The sequence below is a fragment of the Urocampus carinirostris genome, chromosome 4 (genome assembly GCF_059441175.1).
Source record: "Urocampus carinirostris isolate Australia breed hairy pipefish chromosome 4, RoL_Ucar_1.0, whole genome shotgun sequence".
NCBI lineage: Eukaryota > Metazoa > Chordata > Actinopteri > Syngnathiformes > Syngnathidae > Urocampus > Urocampus carinirostris.
In genome coordinates, this window is record NC_142352.1 from 27651304 (window position 1) to 27678583 (window position 27280).

At 39.8% G+C, this 27280-nt stretch overlaps 1 protein-coding gene across 1 annotated transcript in view; it reads left to right on the forward strand.

Moving 5' to 3' along the window:
- Positions 1 to 27280, forward strand: part of lrrc49 (leucine rich repeat containing 49) — a 48149-nt gene that overhangs the window by 7782 nt on the left and 13087 nt on the right. Inside the window, exons 7-13 of the mRNA XM_088333347.1 lie at positions 1572 to 1638; positions 6949 to 7092; positions 13934 to 13995; positions 17947 to 18094; positions 19933 to 20016; positions 21870 to 22054; positions 23034 to 23129. Coding sequence (XP_088189473.1) covers positions 1572 to 1638; positions 6949 to 7092; positions 13934 to 13995; positions 17947 to 18094; positions 19933 to 20016; positions 21870 to 22054; positions 23034 to 23129 — 786 coding nt within the window. The remainder of the gene's footprint in view (positions 1 to 1571; positions 1639 to 6948; positions 7093 to 13933; positions 13996 to 17946; positions 18095 to 19932; positions 20017 to 21869; positions 22055 to 23033; positions 23130 to 27280) is intronic.

Consider the following 27280-nt stretch of genomic DNA (forward strand, 5'->3'; position numbering starts at 1 on the left):
GTAGTGTCTTAAGCGTGGAGTCCAAAATATAGCATAATTTGGCAACAGTTTGCACTCTGTGCCACTCCAAAAATCTTAAATTTGCTCTCATAAATAGCAAGTCTTAAACGCTTGTGTGTATTATTACCCTGAGAGATGTAAATTGCTTTAGTAATGGTGAAGTGCGTAGTTTGAGATGTCCTTAAGAAGTTAAAAGTTAGATATTTTCTCTATTAAGTATGTGTTAAAGATGCCCATCTGAGTTCAAAGAGCCCTTGTGCTATTTTTTCCATTGCTCCTATCTGCTTTTATGTTACTTTTATCAGGCCTGTTTGGGACTGAAATAACCCTTAAAAAGATGAAAAAAGAAGAGTGTATTTGAGCGCATCTAAGAAATGTCTTGTAATTGCACGCAAATCATGTGTTACTCTTTGCCTAAAGTCATGATTTCAGCCTAAAGTTTTCAAATTGCGCACCCCAACTTTAGTTTTAATATAACAGTTCTGTAATCCTTTGTTTATTGCTGTTAATGGGGACCAGAACCCCACGCAATATGCAAAAATTTGCAAATCAACGGTGAGCGCACCACCGGGCCCCGCTCACTGCAATTGTCGACTAAGGATAATGGATCACGGCTGCATGGGTGCTGGTCATTCTAGGCAGGAAGAGCAAGAAAACAAATTTCTTATCTCAGCCCCTGCTTTTAGCAATAGTCGACTGTGGATTGCAACCTAAACACTGTAGTTCATTTTTGGCCTGGTCACAATGGCACACTTCAACTGCCCGAAACCCCAGGCTATGTTTCGCCGCTAGTGGATATTGTTATTTTTAGCTGCTCTGAGTTAATAAACCTTGCTTTGCCCTTCAGTGTTCTCACCTTTCCCAACTGGTCATACGCAAAAACGTCACTGATATCCATAATTCAGTTATCCAGCACTTTCATTCCACTGCTTCCTTTTCTTGTCAGTCATATTTGCTACTTGGCTGCTTTGTCACGGTTGCCATGGCGCCAAATTGGCCCCCGCCGTGTGGCGCCAGCTTTTGTCACGGTTGCCAGGGCGCCCAATTTGCCCCGCCCATGGACACTAGCTGAAACTCGTTGACAAATTGCTCCCTGTCACTACTTAAACGCTGTCCTGTTAGTCGCCTTTCGTTGGAGCGTCTGCGAAATGAGAATCTCCATTTATTCCGGTGTTTTTGCTCCTGTTTTGCTCTCTCTACGATCTGTTTGATTTTTACCACTTCCGCGTTAACAGATTCTTCTTTGCACTTGGAATCTTCTAGTATTCGTATTTTTTTCTTGCTGGCTGCTGCAGTTATCAGCATACACCAGCTCTGACCAACTCCAGTATTTCGTTATTTTAAGCTGTTCCAGGTGTATTCAGTTGGCTCAGTCTTTAGTTGTTGCTCACAGAGTTTATCACCAGCTTTTATGTCCGGTCCTTATTACACACTGTCTCTTTGATAAAGTTTTGCCTACATCACCTATGGTTATTGTAATGTAATGTGACCAAAATTTAGTAGTTTAGTAGTACTAACCTCGTGCCTTGTTTTTAAATATTAGTCTGCAATATCTGATTTCTCTGTTGCAGGATCCAAAAAATATCCGGCTTGGAAAACCTATCTAAGCTTCACATCTTGGATTTGCATCACAATCAGGTACGTGTATGTCTTTGGATTCATCCATCTAGCTATCTACACTCAATTAGTTCTCCAAGTAAACAAGTATGAGACATATGGAACCGATCTAAATGGTTGGAAAAGAGCACCAAATGCCCCATTTGAAAGCCGTCACAATATTATTTCTCTTGCTTACGCCTACATGGACTTTCTCAGCCATCTGAGCCTGATTCATCCAACAGGCTCTAATCAAAGCGTGGGAACCAATGCTTCAATTGGTCCCGTGGCAAGTTAGGATTATTTTGTACTACAATTAATGCTTTAATGACCTTTATGAACTCATTGCTTTTTTTTTTTTTTTTTGTATTTTTTTAAATTATGCCTACACATTCAGAAACACAGAGTGACTATGTTTAAATGCAGGCAATAATCTGATCAGATTTTACATAAGAATTCAAGACTTGCTGCCTGTGTACTGGATGTATAATCTCTTTTTTATCAGTTTGGGCTGCTGGAGCTTGACCTTGTGACCCACCGCAAATGAACTGCACTTTCAATATCCCCGGTCAACTACTACTGTGAACGGGTAGCTAGCGAAGTGCATTTTTGTCGGGAAAGGCAGCTTTTTTTTACCGTTCTCTCCCCCAAAAAGTGAATTGCATTCATGCCAGAGCGATCCAATATCTCGTTTTGCATATTGCTTTTGTCAGGCCTGGCGACTCTTTGTTTGCCCTTACTTTATTTTTGCATAAAATGAACTGCACTCGTTTAGTCGCTATACATTATCCCCAATCCCATATAGCTGCAAGCGGGGAATGGTGTTGTGCCGAGAATTGTGCCCCCGTTGAGAATTGTCCTCCCTAGCGGGAGTGCGCACGGGATCTGTTTATTCAAGTACAGTGGAACCTCGGTTCTCGACCATAATCCGTTCCAGAACCGTGTTCGAAAACCGATTTGTTCGATCACCGAAAATCGTTTTTCCCATTAAAAGTAATGTAAAATCGTTTTAATCCGTGAATGCTTACATGAACGTAAGCATGAAGCTAACCCAGGCTAATCGTACGTTCGCGTTAGCGTAATCTTCCGTACGAAAGATTACGCTAACATGAACATGTAAAAATAAAAAAATCAGGCCGTCATTTAGCACCCAAGTCTCCACAACAAGTGGTGAGCGGTTAAAGGATAAAGAAAATAATTATGAATAGGATTTCTTACCTTTGTGGTGCTCAGCAGAAGCCATGCTGTATGTATAGCAAGATCGGAAACTCTCACACCTTCTTCATATTTTGCTATTATTTCTTTCTTAAATGCAATAGTTGTACGCACTACTCTTCTTTTTTCACCTGTAGCAAATTTGCTGCTTGCACCGAACTTCATCCGAGGCATAATTAGGGGTTAAAACACTCCGTTCACCGATATTCAAAACGAAAGCAAAAAGAAGTGCGCGGTCACGTGACAACTGTTCTTCACGAGGGGTGGGGGCAATCTACACCCGTACGCCGCTCAGTATCGCACCCTAGCGTACCGGCGTTCGAACTTCAATTTTTTGAACGAAAAGTGAAGCAAGAAATTCTCGAAATTTTTGGTCGAGAACCGATTTGTTCGAACTGAGAGGCGTTCGAAAACCGAGGTTCCACTGTATCATACAGTTTATTCATGTGTTACGTATCATTCGATGATGACAAGAAAGCAGACACGTTTTATCTGTTGATAATGTGACAGTGCATTTTAGCATAATAAGCTTTATGGTGGAGCACAAAACATTTTCAGTGATATTTGAAAGAAAAGATAAAATAAACATGCTACTTGCTCAAATGTGCATTACCGTTCTATTACATTCCCAACGAATGAGATAAATATTGATTTGAGTGACATTTTCGCGAAGTGATCTATATACAATATGCATTACGGTTTTATTACATTCCCAACAAATGCGAGACAAAATGGTTTTAGTGACATTTTTGTTCGTTCATTCCTATAACCTGAGATAAAAGTGAGACACGAAGTGGTTTTATGGTTTTACTGACAGATGGCGAGTGACGTGAACACGCTCCCGCTAGGGGGGACAATTATCGGCGGGGGAAAAAGTCTCTGTACAACACCGGAAGAAGGCACTTTTGTTGGTAGGCATGCCAATCTGGCCTGCCTAAAAGAACGTGTACGGTGTTGGTCGTGATCCACAATCCTCATTAGACTATTACTGAAATGAACTGCACTGTGTGGCCCATTCCAATATCGACTACTGCTGTGAGTGGTTTGCTGGCAGAGTGCATTTTTGTCAGCCCTGGCGGCTCTTTTTTTGCTATTCTCTCCACCAAAAAGTGACCTGCATCGACGTTCCCACGATCCATAATCCCCAATTGCATATTGCTGTGAACCGCGGACCATAAGAGCACATTTTTGTCAGGCTTGTCAGCTCTTTTTTCTGCCGTTATTTCTACAAAAAAAAACCCAGCACTTTTGTGGCCATGATCCATTATCCCCAATCCCGTATAGATGCAAACTGGGGCAAAGTCAATTTTGTCAGTAGGCGTGCTGTTCGGACCCGCTTTAAGTGAATTGCAAGGTTGTTGCCTGATCGATTATCCCAGGTCGACTATTGCTAAGGGCACAGATCGGCAAATTGCAGTTTTTTGGGTTCTGTTCGCTGATACGTGCATTGTCTGTTGCCATATGTTTTTCCATAGCCGCAAGTTTGTTGTGCTTCTTCCTAGTATGACGTAGTAGGCTGGCGCTGAGCACAAAAGTTTGGTTTGATTCATCCTTCACGCTACTTCGGTGGAATCCTTGCTTCCAACATGACAATTGCATTGCCCGAAAGGAAATTGCGCCCAGGCGTCTAAACCACAACGATTTTCATTCAAACCTACCACCTCAAAGCCCCAGTTCAATTTCAGTCTGAAAAGTAGCAGTGTCAGTAAAATAACGATATGTTGTGCAGCTTGGTACCAAACTACCTGCGGCCTGGTGGTTGCGGACTACTGTTCTAAATGATGACAATGAATCTGTAAAAGTTGTACACTATGCCTCGATGACGTCAAATGTGACCTGACATGTCCGGATAGCGAGTGAGTCCTCGACACTTTCTGCTTGGCCACTCTGACATCAGCGCTTCCTTGACACGCTTCGCTCATGGTGAATACCCAGCCCTCTCCTACACAAGCTTCCTCTCCCATCAATTCTACTTGCATAGCGTGGGTGGCTAAACAGCCCGACGTTGAGGCGCCCTGCAATGATGCCGTCACCGTAAATTACACTTGCGCCTTATCCGTCTGGAGCCTCTGGGTTGACAGCAAAAGTCATGTGGTGTGGGCGTTACAGGATTGTTAAAAGCACCATTGAATACTTTCATTGTTCCGTACTGGAGTTCAGAGGTTCATTTTAAAACTAATGCAAGGTTGTGCTTGAAAGACCCTTTGGCATACAGCATTCAACATATGGTTATTTTAAATGGAAAGGTTGGTTCCCTATCATTTTTTTTCAGTAGATCCCAGGGATACGAATTTAATCTGTTCTGAGGCGGGGATTGCAAAGGGAAATTGCCATATAGCTGGGGATAGAAACTCATGGTAATGTGTTCGGAATCTCAATATCCATCTTCTACTGCAAGTGCGGGGACTGGCTGAGCCCATTTTTTTGGGGCACGGTGGCTTTTTTGCCATTCTCTCTACAAAAAAGGTAACTGAACCCGTGAGCCATTATCACCGGTCACATACTGTTTCGAGCGGAAACCGGCAGAGTGCACTTTTGTCAGGCTTAGCGGTGCTATTTGTGTTCAAAATGAACTGCAGTCATGCAGCCCGATTTCGTTGTCCCAAATCTCATAAAGCACCGTACTGGGACTGGCAGAGCGCACTTTTTTCCTGAAGCATGCCATTCTGGCTGCCCTAAATGAATTGCACGAAGTGGCTGCTATCCATTATCCCCGGTTGACTATTGGTGAGAGCAGGCCTCGGCAGAGCCCATTTTCTTTCAGCTTGCTGAAGCATGCCACTATGGCCCGCCAATGAAATCCAAGTACACATTCTCTTTTTTTTGTTATACAGTAGACCCCGAGATACAACATTAATCCGTTCTAAGGTGGTGATTTTAAGTTCAACTTGCCTGGTTTTGGGGAATAGAAACCCGTAAATAAAGTACACCTATTAAAATATTTTTTGGGTGCCATATTGAATAAACACAGAACAAAAAATACACAATCACCAACTCACAAGGTTTTAATAAGTAAACAAGATTATGAACAGATTGTAGGGACAGAAATGGATTATTGGAAGTAAGTTATCCAATAGCATCTTTGCATTTCCATGATGCTGTGACAGAAACCAACAGCAAACCAACATTACGGACACTCCCCTACTTATGACCATTCGACTCACGAAAAACGGTAGAAACATTGTTTTCGAAATGTCGAAAAATATCCGGACATTGCTGTAAGTTAGATTTTGTATTGTGTGCACCTTTTTTCCGAGTAGAGTATGGTTGTAAGAGGTCACCCAGCATCCACCCCGAAGAAGAAATCCGGCTTCTAATTCCTAGTTCGTGTGTAAACATACTATGTGTACTGTACTGTATCTCTAGCGCGCTAAGAACTATGACTTTTTTATTGTTTAACATCCTGTGCATCCATTCAATATGGTTGGTGTAAAGGGTAAAGAAGAGGCAAGCTGTTTCTTTTGAAATGAAAGTGGAATAAGAAAGATTGATGCGGTTGAGAAAATGGTTGGAACGCTTTTTTGGCCACTTTTTACCTCGGAGGAGGACCTCTTGAAGCGCATCTTCCAAAAGTAGGTTAAACCCGATCTTATTCATTCTTATAGAGCATATTATTTTATGAAAAGTTTATTTTTTAGTACAAAACAATACAGGTTACTTATACAAGCCTTAAACGTACTTATATGAACCTTAAACACACAAAATATAGCACTAAAGCAACTTACGGACAAATTCAACTTACGAACGATCGTCCATCTAGTTCGTAAGTAGGGCAGCGTCTGTATATATGATGTCAACTGATCGCAGACAGGCATCCTAGAAACGTAACTTGTCATGCACCACAAAATTTGAATTTTATACCATTTTGAGCACACAAAATAATTTGTTGTTGAAAAAAAGATCTTATTCCACAATGCCGGGTAAAAACTGCCAGGTACTGAAATACATTATTACTGTTGTAAATCTCTGCATTACTGAAGGTGTTTGCCATTGTTATCTCATTTACTGGGCGGGTCAGATGTATCGACATTTCGTTCTGTATACACGTGTACTAGAATGACATTAAAGTAGATCTGAATCTGAATCTGAATCATTTGCCCTTTCAATTGATAATGATTATTGCACCACCATTGACAGATCAGCCAGATAGAGAACCTGAGCCATCTAACAGAGCTGCAGGTGTTGAATCTAGCCGGGAACAACATATCCAAAGTGGAGAACCTTCTTGGCCTGGACTGTTTGACGGAGCTCAACCTGCGGCACAACTGCATCTCTTATGTGGTGAGGGTCTTTCATTTTCATGAGAGTACCATACATGTCAACCTTAGCCATCTGCTCCCCTCATTAGTGATTCCTGTTTCTCTTTTAAATGATAGTAAAACTTACAAATATAACGTGGAACCTATATACTCACAGCAAGACAGACGATGTAGACTAAAGACAAAAATCATTTGTGTAAACTAGTTTATTTTATTTACAATATAAACAACACAAATAATTATTTCAACATCCAGGGTTCATACAGGTGCTTTAAATACTTGAAAATGCTTGAATTTTAATGTTGTATTTTGAAGGACTGAAAAGTGCTTGAATTTTGACTGAAATGCTTCATAATTGTTGCCATGTTTCTCAAAATGTCTGCTTAAAATTTTGCAGACACTGCTCTGTGGTGGCTTTGCTTTGCCATTGATTTTCCTCTTTTCTTAACAGTAGCTGGCATTAGATTGTGCGGCATTGTGCTATGAAACATAATCACACCTGCGGGTCTTGCCCAAAAGGAAAGGTGAATGCCACTTCTAAACACGGCACTATGAAATGTGCAAGGATTACATATTGATTATGGACATTTATTATGGTCCATGGAAAACATTAAAGTGGTGTTTTGCAGTGGTAATTGTAACAGTAAAAACTTCCTGCAACTAAAATGTAAGCTACATATACTGTCATTCTTATGCAAGACCGATTTAGGGAGAAATTTGTCTCAAAACAAATGTACTTGCGGTTTACTCAAGATCTAAAAATCATGTTGTCAGGACCAGAACTGAGACAGGACCCACTTGCGTGTGTTTCTCTTAGTTTTATTGGAAAGAAGGGAAAGGATACTACACACGATCCGTAGATCGCTGGTTGCGGAGAGCACGTTGCTCGGACGCGGAAGTGGTATTTCCGTGGCGAGCAATGGCGTTGTCGAGAGCGGGAAAAAAACAGATCAGTAGCCAGGACGGGGGGGCAAAATTGTTGTTGAGATCAGAAAAGGGGTCGGAGCCGGGAAACAGACGGGAATCAGAACAGGAGAGAGTCAGGGTTGAAGAGCTTGCCAAGCATAAGCTGAGGTTTGCAGACGGACTGACAACCGGTGACAGAAAGACGGTGGTTTAAAAAGTGACAGATAGCTAATCAGCGTCCGAGGCAGTTGGCGCCAAAGAAGCAGGCTCAGGTGCCTCGCATCAGTAATCATGACACATATCTTTATGGCCAAAAATGCATACGCAAGAATAAAAATCTCATATGTAAATTCCAGTTATATTTGTGGCTCTGCAAAATACATGATTCTCCCCAGAATTTTTCTTTTAATGGTATTGGAGAAATTGAAAAATTGGATTCAATAGCAGACATGTACACCATTTTTGTATTTCGCAATAATTTCCTTCTTCGACTTCATCGTTTTTGTCACTGCTTTCCGCTTTTCCTTCCCCAATCACTAAGTTTCTTGGGACCTGTTAATATGGGCAAAAAAGGAAATTAAATAGACAAAATCACAATGAAATGAGATGTGGTCCCTCTCAAACACAGTCAGGTGATCGAGCAGGGCATTATTTCCCTCTGCTCTTTAGGACTGTAATTAACCCTTAGTTTTTCCTCTTAAACTTTGGCCAAGGCTCGTGACCCACTGTAAAAAGGTCCAAAAGGTGGTTCATGACCCACCAATTAAAAAACAATGATCTAGAACTTCAATCTGTCAATTCTTGTCGTTGAGAGGCGCTTTCATTTGCTAATGATAGGCTCTAATATTTCATTTGATGTACAGGTGGAGAAACGTAAATAACATTCTTGTTCTTTTATTCCCCTTCTAATTCCAAACCTTGAACCCCAAATTCTTTATGGTTACTTTCTTAACTGTACATGAATCTGTCATTGATAAAATAGCATGGCAACAGTCGTCTGTCAAAACGTAGGCTGTTATCCCTCGTTGTCAGGTGGCTCTTTCATTCAGAGAATCCCCGTGACGGAATGCGTATGAAAAAAAAGACAGTTATAACATGAGACAAAACGCAAAGGTATCACCCGGGGATAGACGGGCTTTAAGGATTACTTTTGCAATGTTTTCAAGCGTCATTAGGGCTAAGAGCGTCAAATATTTTCAGGCATACGGGCTAGCTCAGCTGTGGGTTGCACAGTTTGAACACCTGTGAAGTAAATAGGTGTGGTCATCTCTTTGTTTGGAGAAACATACATTCGTTTTATGTCTGTTTTCAAATGTTGACATGTAGAGGAAAAATACTGAGTGTAAAATGATATAGTTGTGTTTCTGTATTGAATCATGAGATTCAGAGAAGAGGAAGTACAGTATTTACACTGCTGGGGTTAGAGATTTAGAGCTGCTTTAACTCAAGTTAAACTTTTAAATATGCTCAAACTATAATTAGTATTTCAATCCTGCTTCAATCTCAGAGAGAAAGCAATGATTTAAAGCTTAAAACCTGCTTTTACGACTTAACTTTTGAGTTAAAGCGCTATAACTGGGTTTACTCTTGAGTTAAAGGTTTAAAGAGTGGACGTTAAAGCTTTAATGTTGAATCAATAATCACATTAAATCTTAAATGCGGCATTGATTTCAAAGAGAAAACTTTGGTATGAATCTTCAAACCTGCTTTAATGTTTTAACTTTGGAGTTAACGATTCAAACATGCCTTAGCCCTTAAAAGTTTAAATTTAATTTAATCTTAGATTAAAGTTTTAATCCTGATTTAATCAGGGAGAGAACGATCTGGTATACATTTTTTAATCTGGTTTCCTTCTGTAGAGCTCTCAACCTAGCACTGCAGTTAAAGCTTTGAAGCACCTTTAACTTGAATTAATATTTAATGCTGATTTAATCTCAAATTAAAGTGTTTATGCTGCTTTAATCAGAGGGTAAGACTGTGTAAAGTTTACATCCAGCATATATACTTTAGAGCTCTAGACCTATCCCTTTGTGCTGCTTTAACTCAAGTTAAAGCCTTAACTCTAATCGAATTTCAAATTAAAGTTTTAATGCCTCTTTGATCTCAGGGAGAAATCCTTGGTATAAAGCTTTAAACTTTAAAATTGGATTTTTAAACTTGCTTTAGCCCTTGAGTTAAAGCTTTAAAGTGTTTTTAAAGCAAGTCAAATTTTGATAGGGACTTTATCTCAAGTCAAAGCTTTAAGATGTTTTAACTTAAGTTGAAGATGTAATGTAGGTTTGATCTCAATTGTAGAATTTGGAGTTAAAGCCATAAACTTGTTTCAATGTTTTAATGTTCGAGATAAAGCTCTAAACTTACTTTAACATTTAAGTTAAAGCTTTAAAGCTGCTTAACTTTGGACAGCACGGATAAATAGAAACCAAAAAAAATAATCTTTTTGTATGTCCATTTTGCCCACGTGACTCTGTTTGATGTCATTGTTTTGTGGCTATCCCCAATGACAGCAATGTTTGTCATTTTTATTGACTTCTTGCTAAAAAGAAAGTTGCAACTCAAACAACATAAAGGACGAATTCAAAATATATTAAAATATATTCTAAACTGGAGTTAAGAACAAAACATTTAGTCTTCAAGAAATTGAACCTGATTAAATTTGAGCATCTTAAAAGCTTCAACTCAATAGTTAAAGGTCCTTTAAGCCGAAAGATGATTATTTAGAGAGTTGAACCAGAATTCAGATTTATGGAGTTAAAGCAGTGTTAAAGCTAACCGTTGTTAGCCTGTCAATTTTGATCCGGGGTATAACACAGTCCTGACCACCAAAAAGAAAGGAGTATCGCTCAATATATTTAAGACAACATCCTAAAAAACTCAATAAGCGTCCATAGCCATATATTCCAATTGTTATTTGATTTTATGGCCCCTGAGACACATCAGTTATTGCAGCTTATAATCCTGAATTGGGACCCCTCACGCAACATAAGGGTTTTAATGTAACTTTATAAAACATAGACAATTGAGTTGATCAGGTTCATACTCAAGTAAAATGTGCAAACTCCTACTTGAATCACATTACTGTAATATTATCTTGATGATGTATCTGGGCTTACTGTGTGAAAGGGCCTGATTGCAGTGTTTAAAATCGTGAAGAGATGTCTACGCCAAGCTTTGAAGACTAGCGAGGCAGCGGCTATCGCATGCCGTCTGTAGCTAAAAATAGGAACACTCAGACTGCATGATGTCATTGCTGTGCCACCTGACGACGGCCCACTTTGCAAACGACAAGCCCACCCCATACCCAGAATTGATCACAGCCAATCGGCTCGCAGCCCTTTTGTGTTTGTCAGCTTTTTCTCTGGCTGACTGGGACTTGGCAAGCGGACAAGGCAGAGCTCATCACTTCTTTCAATGTCGGGGCAAAAACATGCCACTGCCACTGCGATGTGTTAAATATTGACTACATCTTATGATGCATAAAACGAGGAAGGATTTAACTGTTCAACACAATTATTTAGTTGACAAAAATAAGAAGGCATGCTCATTTTTAAGGGCATTAACATAAAGATGTGCTGCGAGGTTCGTGTCTAGTGAGACACAGACAGTTTTACAATATAAATATTTGCAGTACTTTACAGGAAACCTAGCTAAAAACACTCGCTGAGGCCTAAAGTAGAACGGCTTTAAATCTTCACGAAAATGCATTCAGCTGTTTCAGGGCTTATAAGTCACACACACACACACAGACACGATACAAGATTTGTAAAGTAGTTTAGAAGAGAGAGAGAAAGAGGGAGAGAGGGAGAGAAAAAGAGAGACAGAGAGAATACAAGATATAATCCGTCGCTCCTTTTGAATGAAGCTTCATTACATCAATCGATAATGAAAGCATCAATAGATTGGTAATCCTCCATTAGGAAATAAAATCCATGCAACGAGAAAAAAATACAAGATGGCTTAAATTGCTGTTAGATAGCTAATCACTGATTCTATTTTTCGGGGCGATGGTGTGCACCAAATCAGAATCCTTGGTCTCACTATCGCCCTCTGCCATGAGGCAAGAAAGTTGCCTCACTCTGCATTTGCAAATGCACAGCAAAGTAGTATGTTACATACTAAATGGATCAGAATTAATTGTAATATATGAAAATTCAGTTATTTTTAAAAAGGAAATTCAAAAATGTAGAAGTTAAATAAAAAAAGAACTTTAACTTTGAATAAATATAACCATTTAGTATATATTTTATAGTAATTTTCCATTATGACATGTGGGGCACAGCCTTACCTGTCTTCCCTGACTGACATCACTGAAAGATACCATGAAGGCAATGATTTGCACTGTTTAATTCTATAGCTTTAACCATAAGATAGTAATGATCTACAGAAATCAATGTTTATAACAGTCAGTTTAAGGAATAAATTGATTAAATACTTGATGTGATGGGATGGAGAGAGCACACATGACTTATGTGTGGGTGTTCTTTTTCCCATTAGTTATGTCTAAAATAAATAGCACCTATGCAGCCATGAACAATTATCCCTGGTTCGGGCTCATTACCACAGCATTTCTACCGTACCTGAAACAATGATTTGCATAGTGCATTTGTTCTGCATTCTGCTAGGTTAAACAGTCTCTCCACTTCTTCACCAACAAATATCAAAGAATGGAGAAAACAGAAAGACTTTTGACAAAATACGATACAAGTTGGTTTACGTACATGTACACAATACACTGCAACGTTATTACCCACAGGCGAAGAATTGGAGAGACATTTTAACCTATCAAAATGCAGAACAAAATGCACTATGCAAATCAGTGTTTCTGGCACTGTAAAAATAGTGTGATAATGAGATGAGCTTTTAATGCTTAGTGTACGTCTTTTTTACCACTCGTGGTCTAGTAGTACAGTATTGGTGCTCTCATTGCCTTTACCTGGGTTCAAATCCCAATGCTTACAAAGTATTTTGATTTTGCTCAACGATGTATATCGATTGGATAAGCGTTGCACAAACACAGTAGAATATCATAATACCTAATGTTGTCAGTTGGGTTTAAAAGACACTTATATTCTAAAGCTTATGAATGACCTATATTTTATGTTGACAATATCTGTGTATTTTTTGTTATTGTAACATGCTTTGCACCCTGGTCATCCTAGAAGGGGGATTACCTCATGTGCGATTCAGTCTCAAGGTTTCTTCATTTTACTCATGATGAGGTTTTTGAGTTTTTCCTTGCCCTCATGTAGGTTTTATATCAAGGGATGGTGTAATAATAGTCGGTGGTTTGCGATAATCTGTGGTCTGTGCAGCCCTTTGAGACTCCTTGAGATTAAGGGCGTCACAAATAAACATGACTTGTAACGCACACCTAATTACTGTGTGTATTTTCATTCTTATCCATCAAATTCTGTGGTACATATGGCGCTCCCGGTCATAAGGCGCAATTTCTGGTCAATTTTGAGGTTTTTAGGTGGGCCTTATAGTTAAAAAGTGCAGTAAGTATTCTATAAATTTGCATCATTTTCCTCTGGCAAAAAGCAATTTTTTTTTCGGACCAAGTGCATCGTCTCCAAACGAAAGAAGGTTGTTGAACTCATTTGCATGTGTGGTCCCAAGAGGCTTTGGCAGGGGCGGGGTGCGAAAGCATCTCATTCAGAGCTGCTATTGTTCCCATTCGCGGATGTGTGTCTGTGCAAGCGTGCAAGTGGCCTGCTGCAGCATCTCCGCATAGCTCCCCCCTCCCTTACCCTTGCTCACATCGCCTACCCCGCCCTCCTCGGCACAGCCGAGGAAGCAGCAGCATGCCGGGCTCGGTGCATGCGCAGGGAGGACGGGGATACTGTGCCGCCGGAGCCGAGAACTGCAAGGTGACTGACTGACCGAGAGGGGAAGGCCCAAGTGACCATGTTCTTCCTCCCACTCTCATCCCTCCTACTCCCCCTTTTCCCCAACAGGACGAGGTTGACCGGCTCCCCTGTTTGCGGCGACTCTTTCTCAGCTGCAATAACATCAGCAGGTAAGCCATCGGAGCACCTTCAACCCCTCCCCTTTTACATCTTTCTTTTGACACTGGCATGGATAAAAAAAAAACAGAGGGAGGGTCCACACGCCCCCGAAGTTGTTGGGACCACTTGGGATGTATAACGCTAGCTCAGCCTTGTCACGCCCAGGCTCAGTGAAAACGTCAAGTTGATAATGCGGAAACAAGCTAGCCTGAAGCTTGCACTTTGAACAAGGAATTCAGGTATGGCCTCGCAAGCTGAGCCGTAAATGACGCTGCAGAGTCAGATATTTGGCAGGAAAACAAAAATAGATAGAACCTTCACAAGAAGCCCCTCCCATTTAGACTGACAGCCGACACATGAAGGCACTTATCGTTTCTCATTTGGAAGTTTGTATCCACATAGAATCAACGTCAAGTCAAGTCATGCTTTTTTTGTGTAGCTCTTAATCACAAGAAATCTCAACGGGCTGCACAGACCACCATTACACCATCCCCTGATCTGAAACTTACACACAGGCAAGGAAAAACACAAAAACCTCAGCTTGAGGAAAATTAAGAAATCTTTAGAAGGGAACGCACATGAGGTAATCCACCTTCCAGGATGACCAGGCTGCAATGGATGTCGCAAGGGGGATCAACAGACAATACACAGACATCCTCAACATGAAATATATTCAATGACAGAATGTCCAGCTAACAGATTCCTGTTCCAAAATCTTGAACGATGCAACAGGTGAACCGGTAAAACAGATAGAACAATGTAAACGTTCATTTTAAAACCTGTACATTTTTCTGCAAATACCAAGTTACAATTTTTCAAAAATAATCAAAAAGTTGACACCCAGATATCAGCCCAGGATGACATTCACAAACCTGTACCCCTTAAAGCAGGGGTCTCAAACTGGCAGCTTAGTGGACATTTCTGGCCTTCCGGATGATAGTTTGAGGCCCTGCATTTATGAGAAAGTTAAAGGGACAGTGTGTATTAGTTAACCACTAAATGTTGTAATATTCTGTCGTGGAACCGAAAACGAGTGTCAAAAATGGCAAGTAAGAATGAAAATTTTTCTCATCCAAGCATTAATTGTATTTTTGGGTGTATGTTATGTATGAGTGTTTATCTGATATCGTTATTACATAATTATACTCTATTTTCAATTGTTAATTCATTATTTCAAGACAGTCATTGTACAAATAAAGTTGTTGAGACAGTTTGACATTGGTGATAAACAATATTGTCATACCTTTGACACAACAGTGATACATTTTACTTATGTAATAAAAGTTATTTCGGTTGAGATTATTATCAGGAAACAAGACAGCTTGTTCACAAACACCACGCTCCCCAAGCAAAGCAACCATTCGAGTGCTGTTCCAAGCTTTTGCTACGTATAGAAACCAGACATGCACTTTTAAAGAAAAAACTCTGGTGTCTGAAAGTTGTGTTCCAGGCTTGTGATGTCCAAGTCTTTAAAATGACTATTTTCAAAAGAGTTACGCATGTTAATTAATTGTTCTGTTATGATATTACTATCAATTGCATTGCTGAGAAAACCCTAAAATTGTACGGACAAAATTTCCCCTAAACCGTTTTCATTGGACATGGTAAAGAGGAGTCTATTATGCCAGAATTCTCACGGGTGATTGGAGCTAAACAACATGTTGACTATGTTTTTAGTGAGATATTGTAATTATATAATAACCAAAACCCTCAAAATTGTGTTTCGGATCTGTATGTCAGACCTTTTTGAATTTCATTGTTTTAAATGTGAAAAATGAAATGATCTGCATTTATATAGCGCTTTTCAAGTCAATGACTTCCCATAGCGCTTTACAATGTGCTCCACATTTCCCAATAGCGGCCTTGCAGCCATGTAGGGCGCTAACCTGCTTATTGGGGGTATTAGGGGTTCAGTGTCTTACCCAAGGACACTTTGACATGTAACATGGACGAGCCGGGATTCGAACTGGGATCCCTTGATCCCAAGACGAGCACTCTACCTCCTGAGCTACTGCCAGTATAATGAAAAATCTTTATAAATTCCTGACATTTACTATTCTAATATTTTGACTGTTGTCCTCATAATTTCTCAGTGGTTTTGTAACATGTCAAAATAAAGTTAGTTACCAGCCTCGTCGACGCCCCTATAAAATAAATATTGATGAGATTCATGCAGCCTCAAACAGATTCCATCTTGCAGACTTAACTCCCAAGAGTCTCCATTGTCAGTGATCAGGAGTGCAAACGATTAAGTAGGGTGCTTTCAATCAGTGCGGAGCGCTTTAAATCATGGAACCCATCTTTTAGATCGATCGGAATTGTCCGACACACATGCGTTATTATGAGATTATTACAGCGCATGACATTTTATTTTTCTTCTTATACCTCTATTCTTAACCCGTTCTTTTTTTTATATAAAATAATACAAATAAATACATATTTAAATGAACATTGTATCTTATTTAGTGCCCCATAGTCGTTAAAAATCATTAAAAAACAATATCAATTAAGATAGATACAAATAAATGTGCATTTATACGTAACACTCGTTTTTGGTTGCACTACCCATTAAAGCAACATTTAGTGGTCAAATATTACACACTGTCCCTTTAAATGAGCAAAATGATCTAATAAAAGAATAAAATGGCAAACAAAACAAAAAATATGACAAAAATATAATTGCCTATAATGGCAAAATATTTATTTCTAAGCATTGTCATTCTCATTTATTTATTTAATTATTATATTAACTATACTGTATTATGACTAAACAATATTTACTGCCAGTGAGGTGAGAATTTCTTCGGTAGTGTGGCAGATACTTATGGTTATTATAAGTATTATTTTTCTTATTTTACTCTATTTTTAACCTGCTTTATTTGTGAAATTATTCAAAAAAATCCCCTTGTGGAGCCATAAAATGTACTGTTTTACGGATTAGGCGCATCTAAAAACCCCCAAAATTTGAAAGTGCCCCTCATTACCCGGTGTGCCTTAAATACTGCAGAATACAGTGGATAAGATTGGCAATGCATGCATGTGCTACTACAAGAGGTATTTCAGTACAAAAATTAAAAGACATTATATGCAACAAGCTTTTTTAAGTATCTATATATATTTAACCGAGAGGTAATTGACGCACAGGTGAAGAAATTGAGACACTGTTTAACCTATCAGGAGGCACTATGCAAATCTGTGTTTCTGGCACCGTGAATAAAGAGTGATGATAAGATAAGCGCTAATGCATTTTTGTATGTCATCTGTATCACCGGTGGTCTGGTAGTAAGGTTTAGGTGAGGGGTTTGATTCCTGTCACACAATGTTATACAATTAAGGCCTATGGACTGATTGACCATTGCACTAGATTCATTTGTGCACGGTTATTTTCCGCCTAAGAGTCCAACGGCTAAACAGGAATAAACATGTTAGCTCTTACTGTCGTCTCAATTTCATGCACCTTATAGTCCAGTGTACCTTGCATCCATCCATCCATTATCTGCACCGCTTATCCTCAGTAGGGTCGCGGGGTTGCTGGAGCCCATCCCAGCTGGTTGCCAGCCAGTCGCAGGGCACACAGAGACAGACAACTCATTCGCTCATTCACACCTAGGGACAATTTGGACAAGCCAATTAACCTAACATGCATGTTTTTGGAATGTGGGAGGAAACCAGAGTGCCCTGAGGAAACCCACGCAAGCGCGTGGAGAACATGCAAACCCCGCACCGGAATGCCCTTAGCGGGATGTGATCCCATGACCTCACAACTGTGTCACAGATGCGCTAACCAGCCGCCTTGCTGCCCCCGGTGTACTTTATGTATGGAAAATGTATGACAAAACACAAATTTTGAGGGTGCGCTGGAATGTGGACATTATGGTATATTTATAAAGATAGTTCTTTTACTTTTTAAAATGAATTGTCCCAGATTTCTAACTCCTGTTTTCTGTCTTATTGTGGTGTAGTCTTGACCAGCTAAGCTGCTCCGGGGAGTCGCTGTCGCTTTGGGAGCTGACCTTGGATGGGAACCCGCTCGCCCTGGAGACATGGTACAAGCAGGCTGTCCTTCGCTGTGCGCTTCACCTCAGACAGCTGGACATGAAGCGTGTCACCGTAAGCTTCAATACTTTGCCTCGTTTTGCATTTGCGCCTGCTTTCAAATGAAATTTGCAAAGTTAGAGTGCTTTAAAACAGTGTTTCTCAACTGGTCTTTCATGTTAATAGCTGTCAATGGCAAACTGGCTAGAATGGATTTTTGATGTCCATAGCTGTCCATGGAAGTTTAGCTAAAATATTTTACGTTTGTAGTTGTTAATGACAAGAATGAATCTGACATTTTTAGCTGTTAGACAATGGCAACCTTGCTAGAATGATTTTATGGCATCTGTGGCCGTTTCTGGAAGCCTAGCTAAAATAAATATTTGACGTCAATAGCCGCATCCTGGCTAAAATTGACATTTGATGTATATAGCCCTCTATGGCAGCGTAGCTGAAATGGATCTTTGATATACAGTAATCCCTCGGTTTTTGTGGTTAATGGGGACCAAGACCACCCGCGAAAATAGGAAACCACTACAAACCATTCAGGATGATTATATTAACCGCTCTCAACCACATGCAGCAACTGCAGTTTATTTTGCTTGTTAACACTACCGGTTACATATTGAGATTAAAAACAGTGAAAATGTGATATTTGATAAGTGTTTGTGAAGCGTTTTGGGAAACAACGGTTAAAAAAATGGTCTGTGTTCATTTTAATGAAAGTGAAAGAGCTACCTTCTGACAATAACAACATACTTTAGCTAGCGGCATCGAACGGCTTTTACAACAAATACACGAAACCACACACAATTTGCCGTGTTTAGGTAGTACAAACAACCGCTCGCTTTTGGTATAATAAAGTCAAACTTGAGATGAAATGTGACAGAAGAGAATATACTTACGTCGCGTCGCCGAGTTCCCTCCTTGATCAACGGAGCGCCACATAAGAAGGGGGTGAGGTGGGAGGAGTTGAAGGAGGGGGGGTGGTGGTGGGGTTTGGTGCTGAGCGAAGCGGCAATGACTAAGCATTGTGTCAGGGCCTCCCCCTCCCCTTCACAATAAGAGTGTCCACACCGTGTCCTCAGTTGACACAAGCTTGCGCTCAATGGCGTCAAGTCAGTAAATGCTTTTATTGAGAAGGTAAGGTATATTTTTTAGACCCGCGAAGCTCTGAACCCGCAAAAGTGTAGCCGCGAACTAGCGAGGTTCCACTGTATATTTGTTTTTGCCTGTACTTTGAAACGAAAATATTTTTCTCTTTTTGTATCACGCAATCTGGATCTATTATCATAAAAGAATATTTATTTATTAAATGTTTTTGTCAGGGACCAGAAACAGAGACAGGACCCAGTAGCGTTCGTTTACTTAGTTTTATTGGAAAAAGAGGGAGAGCAGTGCTTGCTTCCACGATCCGATGGTCGACGGACACGTGTAGCAGATGGCTGGAACACGGAAGTTGCAATTCCGTGTCGAGCGAGGATAATCATAGACAGCAGGGATACTGGTCACTAGCCGGGATGGGAGAGCAAGGGCGGTATTGAGTTCAGAAAAGAGGTCGGCAACAAGTATCAGGCAGGAAACTGGGCAAAACAGGTCGGATGTCGGGATGGCAGATCAAGGCGGAAACGGGTCCAGAAACGGGTCGGCAACAGGTATCAGGTAGGAAAAAAAGCCATATGGTTAGTGGACACCAGGAAAATGTCTGAAGGTACTAGGACTGAAAATCTAGACCAATAATCATGATGATGATGCTGGAGTACAGGGTGTTACATCCATCTCTCCTACTGCACCGAGTGGTCCAATTCTGACATATGAAACAAAGCGGCAGCTTCTTTTTTTTTTTGCTGAATAATTTAGAAGTAGCACTCCAGCAGGGCTCCTGACCTTGCTGCCGTTGTGTTTATTCATAGGAGGAGGATCGGCGCATGGCTGGTGTGCAGGCTCGGAAGGAGGAAGAGAAGAAGAAGGAGAGTCACAAGCAGACCATTCATAAGGTAGCGAGATGTTATCACTTTGGAAACGGAAGTTACAATAGGAAATATACAAGGAAACACTCAAATCAACCATTTTTATATCAATACTCTATGCAGTTTTATCTTTTTTTTAACTTTCTTGCCCATTACGAATACATCTCTGCCCATGCGATATTTTTTTTCATTTTCAATTTATTGTTAATACATTTTTTTCTCATTTCTTGCTACAGTGTGCTGCCACTAGCATTAGCAGTTAGCTCTGCCAGCTTGGTCGCTAACAATAGCGGCTCCTACATTGATTTTTTTTCCGTCTTTATTCTTTCTTCATTTTTGCCTTCCCCCTCTTTTCCATGGGCATAACCAGTCCGCTTTTGATGGTGTTCAACCACCCACAAATTAAACCCAAGCACCCCAAAAGTCAAGTCAAGTCAAGTCACATTTATTTGTATAGCCCTTAATCACAAAGTGTCTCAAATGACTGCACAGGCCACAATACACCATCCCTTGATCTGTAATCGACATGCAGGCAAGGAAAAGCTCAAAACCTCAACATGAGGAAAATAACCTTGAGTAGGGGTTGCACATGTTGCAATATATATTGCATTGGGTAACAGTACACAAAACATAGCAAACATAAAATAACATAAGTAATATGTAAAATTGTCCAAAGAGTCCATGACAGCCACGACGCATCGAGCCTGTAAAATTGTCCGAAAAAACAGTATGAACATTTTGAAAACTCTCGTTTCCTTAATAAAGGACAGGATTAATCTAAATATGATAAGAAACGCTAAATGAAAAGTTATAACAAGTAAACCAAAACTTTCCCTTTCTTCCTTCCTTCCTTCCTTCCTTTCTTCCTTCCTTCCTTCCTTCCTTCCTTCCTTACTTCCTTCCTTCCTTCCTTCCTTCCTTCCTTCCTTCCTTCCTTCCTTCCTTCCTTCCTTCCGTGTTTTTATTTCTTTATGTGCCTGTCTTTATGTCTTTCTTCCTCATTTTCTTCTGTTTTTGTTCCATTCAGTCCATCCTTCCTGCCTTCCCTCCTTCCTATATCTTTCATTTATTCCTTCTTTTTTTTCTGCTTCGCTTCCATCTGTTCTTTCTTTTTTTCTTACCTCTTTCCCTCTTTCATTCATTATTTCCTTCTGTCCTGTCATTCTGCCTTCATGTCTGTCTGACTTTCTTTCTCTTACCCTTTTTCTTTCCTTTCTCCCTTCATCCCTATTTTTCTACCTTCCTTTCTTTTTATCTTTCTTTCTTTCTGTCCTTGGTATTCTGTCTTTCTGTCTACCTCTCTTTCAGTCCTTCTGCTCTTTCCTTATTCCTGTCCTCATTTTTTCATTCTCACCATCCTTCCCTCCCTACCTTTCCTTCTTTTTGTCTATCTGTGTGTCCATTTTTGGTCCGTCTTTTTGTTTTCCTTACTTTCTTCTTTCATTCTAACCCCCTTTGTCTCTGTCTCTGTCTCCGTCTCTGTCTTTGTCTATGTCTATGTCTATGTCTATGTCTATCTCTCTCTCTCTCTTTCTGTTTGTGTGTCTCTGTCTGTCTGTCTCTGGTGTCAATTGAATTCATGAGGAGCTCCTCACTCAATAAGACCCACCCTGACACCCGAGATTGGCGCATTCCATTCCACACGAGAATCGTGTCGATACCGAATCTGACCCGTGCAAGACTATTGTTCAAGGTTGTCACTGAGCTAAATTTATGATGGCTAATGTAAAGTCAAGTGTAGACTGAATCAGCCATCATCAGTAGCTTTTCGTTGGCTTTTAAGTGAGACGAAAGCCAGGCACCTGAATGCCCTCCGGAATTCAGCTGGGGGCGACTGACACACGAAACCGGGCCGACTTTATGCTGGTCTGCCCGCTTAGGAAAAGCGCCGTCTAGCCATCCGAAATGCGGCTCAGCAGTGGGAGGGCGTTGTCGTCACAGCCTGCCCGGAGATGCAGACAACATCAAACGACGCCGGGGAAGACACCAGCCCGGAAAAAAGCCCCGCCCACTGCCCGGCACAGACCAATGGGCTCACGCAGGAGCCTTCACCAGACGAGCCTCGGTGGGTCCAGGGTCTTTTTCTTGTGAGAACCTTTCCCCATGTTTGCTTTATCACTCACCCATTTTTCTAATTTATAGAATTAGAAACATAATTGTCTTTGATGTAATTGACAACACCTTTAAAGTTGAAACTTTAGTAGACACTCAAAATAAGGAGAGAATACATCAATGGATTTTGAACTTACAAGGAAGGTCAGGAGATGAGCTTTCATATAATAGAATTCCATCCCGTTCCATCTTCAAGGTTACAAAAACAGAAAAGCCATATGGTTAGTGGACACCAAAGAACAGCAACATGATTCGCCAAAAGTGACAATGATGTTGAAATAATTGTCAAAATAAGTAAATAGGATCATATGAAGTTAATAAAAACAGAATAAATGTTTCAACACCTTAGTAAACGTAGTTTACGACAATATACTATACAAAATACTTTTCATTTAATTTCATCCCGTTTCATAGCCTAAAATGCAAACAAATTGCCGTAAACCCATAGCTACCTACTAGCTAAGCTAAATTAGGAGTTGATGACAAGGAAGAATGTTGAAGTGACTCTAGTTGTTTCAGCTGTAGTTTAATTTAACAAGTGAATAATATTTTTTCAATAAGCTGCAGCACGCTGCCACAAGCATTCGTTTGACAGCTAACATCAGGAACTAGTTGATGTATCATTTCTTACTTTCTTTCTTGCTACCTTTCTTGCTACCTTTCTTTTTTCTTCCTACCTTTCTACCTTGCTTCCTATCTTTCTTCCTTCCTTCCTTCCTTCCTTCATGTCTTACTGTTTTTCTTTCTTTCTTTCTTTCTTTCTTTCTTTTTTTCTTTCTTTCTTTCTTTTTTTCTTTTTTTCTTTCTTTCTTGCTTTTTGCCCGGCAAAGCCCAATATCCTACAATAATAATAATTAGTTTGATCTTTAGTCAATCACATGTTTCCCATCCTTTGGTCTGAAATAACATGTCCGTCTGCTTTCCGACATTAGACGGATCAGTCCGGGTTTTGGACCGGAACGTGTGGCGGGTGGACCCGAGAGCCGATTCCGAACCAACAGCCGTCCCAACAGCCCTCGAGATCCAAAGTAAGGCAAACTTTTGAGTCTTTCCTTATCATTGTACATCAGCATGAAGACAGTGAGCTTCTCAGCATAATTTTCACACATTTTAAAGCGGAGAAGCTCAGCTCACATACAACCTGAGTACAGGAAAGGCTCAACAGGAACTGATATGCCAACCCAATGACGTGGTAGGCATCTGTGAGGAAGTTATATTGTGAGAGGACATGCTTTTTTGCGTCTTTTTCATTTTATTTTTTATTTTTTCCCAAGCTTTATCTTTTCTTTTTTGTAGCAGTTTTCCTCTTTTTGTTATTTTTCTCCATCCTTTATTATCTTTTCTTCCGCTTTCTTTTTTTTGTCTTTATTTATTTAATTTTCTTCTGTTGATTCTTATTTCGTTGTTGTCTTTTTTTAGCTTTATTTGTCCCCGAAAAGTAATTTTGTGCATAATGTTACATAATATTTTTTGACACGTGGATAGATGCAACAAAAACAATCTGAAAAGGCTTTTAAGAGCTGTAAGAGTCGGCTCTTTTTATTGAGCCGAGCCGGAAGAGCCGCTTTTCGAAAAGTTGGAATTCCAATCACTACGAGCTTATTTGGGTGAGAGGAGCTACCACGTAAAGGCAATTCACTGTTACATTTTTGCAAACATTTAGCACAACCCACAATTGAGGACACACAGATGGCAGGCAAAAATGCAAGATGAGTGACGTGAATAATAACAGTCCTTGTTTTAATGCGTTTCTTTTTTTACCAGGCTTTTTCGTCTCCACCTAGTACATTTGTGCCCTCCATCGTACCTGACCCATATCATTCGCACCAATCTGTGTTCATTTTACTGCTACAGATGAGTGGTGGTGGGCCAAACTAACTTCAAATTTGGGAGGGTAGAATTCTCCCAAATTGTAAAACTCTTATCTGTTGCGCTGAATATGGCCAAATTGCTTATTAGAGAATAAATGTACAAGTAAGTGACGGATGTATGTTCAAATTATTTTTCTCATCCAGCCAGCCCAAACTCCACCTTGAAATATGCCGGGGCTTTGGTTAAATCTCCTGTTCTTCCTGATTAGCCACTCCGACATTGAATGTGACCACTATTTAATCTGATTTAATTTAGGTTTCTCATTTTCATGTTGTCGTTTTTACAAGTTTGCAGTCCCTCCACTGAACCGACAGTGCAAACCCTTTTGCGTAGATGAGTTATGAGGAGGCACGCATAAAAGTTTCAAACATGACACTCAGACAGGAAAAAATAGCCGTGGTGACAAATATCCGCCTGAACTGGCCCAGGTGTCACCTTTTACTTCCATTGTAAGCCCCCCCAATTTATATTTTATCTTTCCCCCTTCAGGCCGAGCGTGTCATTCATAAGCCTTTTGAGAAAGGTGACACCGTCGTTCCCACGCACGCAGACACTAAGAGCGGATACCTCCCCGGATGGATTTGTCTCCTGTTTTTTGACGTCTCGCACAATTTTGCATATCGTTTTCACTACCTACCACCCTTCAGGTGGTTGGGGATGCCCAGGAAGTGTGCCACAGCTGGCTCCATAATAGAAACAGACTCACGGAAGCTAGAGAACCTCTGGATTCTGTGTGTGTGTGTTTAGTAGAAGTTAAAATAAGGAGAGAAGACATCAATTAATTTTGATCTTGCAAAGAGAACAAGCGAAGACTGCACAAAAAACCCTCTAGATGCAAACATTACAATCTGTTCTTGTAGTCTTCTCCTAAGCCCTGTCTTTTTATGAAATATCCTAGATTATAAGAAGCGAACCGGCCCTAAAGGGTGTAGAATATCAAAGAACAACAACATGCTTGGCCAAGAGTGACAATTGTGTAAATAGTGCATAATAGTCAATATAAAAAACAACAGTGAGCAATACTAGTCAAAATAAAAAGCAACAGTGAGCAATAATACTCAAAGTAACAAACAACCATAGCGTTTTGGCATTCCCCTTGCAGGTGTCCAGTAGTAAAAGCAGGAGTTAAAGCAATATAAATTAAGTCAGATATTGAAAGATTAACCTAACATATAACATGTAAACATATAAATATAAATACGTTTTCAGAAGAATTGTCCCTGAGTACCAAAATGTGAAAATCAGTTTTTCTTGTTTTATTTTTAAAAATGATTATAAAGGGTTTGGAGCTGCTCATCAATAAGTATCAGGCCTCTGGGAATAATTTCAGTATAATGAATCACCATTAGATGGCAGGAGTGGCTTTGATCAGATCTTTGTCCACACATCAAGGAAGCACAACTTGTGTTGCTTCCTTTTTCTGGAGATGAGTGTGTGTAGGAATCCCCATATAGCGAGTAGGCGCAGTGAAGCAGTATGGTGATAGTCCCAGGGCAAAAGAGTGTCAAAAGAGCTTTTTCTTTTCAAAAAAAGATAACAAAGTACAATCGTCATTGTCTGGTCAAAAAAGGATGACAATTCGTGCATGTCCGCAGGGATGTGGTCACTCGAGGGAACACAATCACTAGGGTGACCGAAATCATGTGATGATTTCACAGGAAAAATCAGGTGCTTAAAAGTTATTGCAAGGTTTATGCATCAGTTTAGTGTTCTTGTAATAAAATGTCATTTTGCTGTGTTTATGGAAAGCATTGTTTAGATATTGAAGGTATCAAAAATGCAAAAGAGAAAAGCACCAAAATAGATAGATAGATAGATAGATAGATAGATAGATAGATAGATAGATAGATAGATAGATAGATAGATAGATAGATAGATAGATAGATAGATAGATAGATAGATACTTTATTCATCCCCTAAGGGAAATTCACATTTCCAGCAGCATCCCTGAGCTGAGAAACAGTTCTGCTTGAAATGCATCCTTTCACAAAAAGCTGTCTTCTTAGGGGGTGTCTTGGAAACGAGTATTTTTCAAGAAACCTAGCAGTGTTTAACTGTTGTTTATGAAACAAGGTGAGGGCTTAAGCTTTCTTTTTATGTGTCCTAGCGCTAGAGGCCTTCATAAATGAGTCAAACTGGCAAAAATTGAGTAGCATTGGCTCTTCCCATCTAAGGAAGATATCTGACATTGAATTAATTTAAATATTCTATTACGGTGTAAAACGTTAAAAAATTAGTTTTCTCTGGTTAGACCAATTAATCTTAGCTTCTAAACAAAACCATATTTTTTTACCATTATCATCAGCCTTCTTGTTGGTTTGAAAAAGTTCTGCTGATATCACTTCCCAAATTTTTCCTTTTATTTCATTTGCCAATAGAATGAAAACGGTTGATTCATCCTTATGTTTCATGATAAAACTCAATATATATATTTTTTAAGTATGCAAATCATGTCACTCGGGGTGGTGTGGAAGCAGAGTTCACACAGATTAGGTCGGCAGGGTTCTTTTGACAGGAAGTCTGTACCAAGGCAACAATAGTGATCCAAGCAGCAGGCAATGGGTCGGTGTCCCAATATACCCAGGGACGTAGACAGCGCAAGAGTTCTTCAGGCAGTACTCAAAATCAAGGGTCTGGTACACTGGAATAACAAGAGGCTTAGACAAGAGTGCTTGGGACGTGACAAGGAAGAAAACAAACTAGCAAGGAACCAAAGGGCATGGGATATTTACTAATTAATAGTAAAGGGAAGACACAGGTCAAGACAATTGCCAACAGCTGTCAGGAGGAAATTTAAACCCGGAAGTGAGTGACCAATTAAGACAAGGTCGAGCAAGAGAGAGCAAGAGTGCGAGAGAGCGGTATGAAAGAGAGAAAATATAAAGGGAAGCAGATTATAGAGTGCAGGATTGTGACAGTTTACGATAATTGCAGTATGTAAAAAGTTCAAAGCCAAGGTTTCAACTAGGGGCTCGGGGACTAATTCAGAGCCTCAACATTTGTCTGAACAACAAGGTGAAACTAAGTTAAAATAAATGGAAGTAAATTGAAAGTGTGCCTTATAATCTGGTGGGCTTTATAGACCAGAAAATATGGTAAATTAAATTGATAATGCATAATAAGACAAATACTGCTATATACAAGAAACATATATGAATAAATCAATTCATTTTACTTTTAAGCCACATATCATAATGTTTATTTTCCACAAATTGTTTTTATATTTTTATACTATCTGACTTAAAAAGTTGTTTTAATTTCATGTACCTTAGGTATGAAAAATATTTCACAATAGACTCTTTTATTG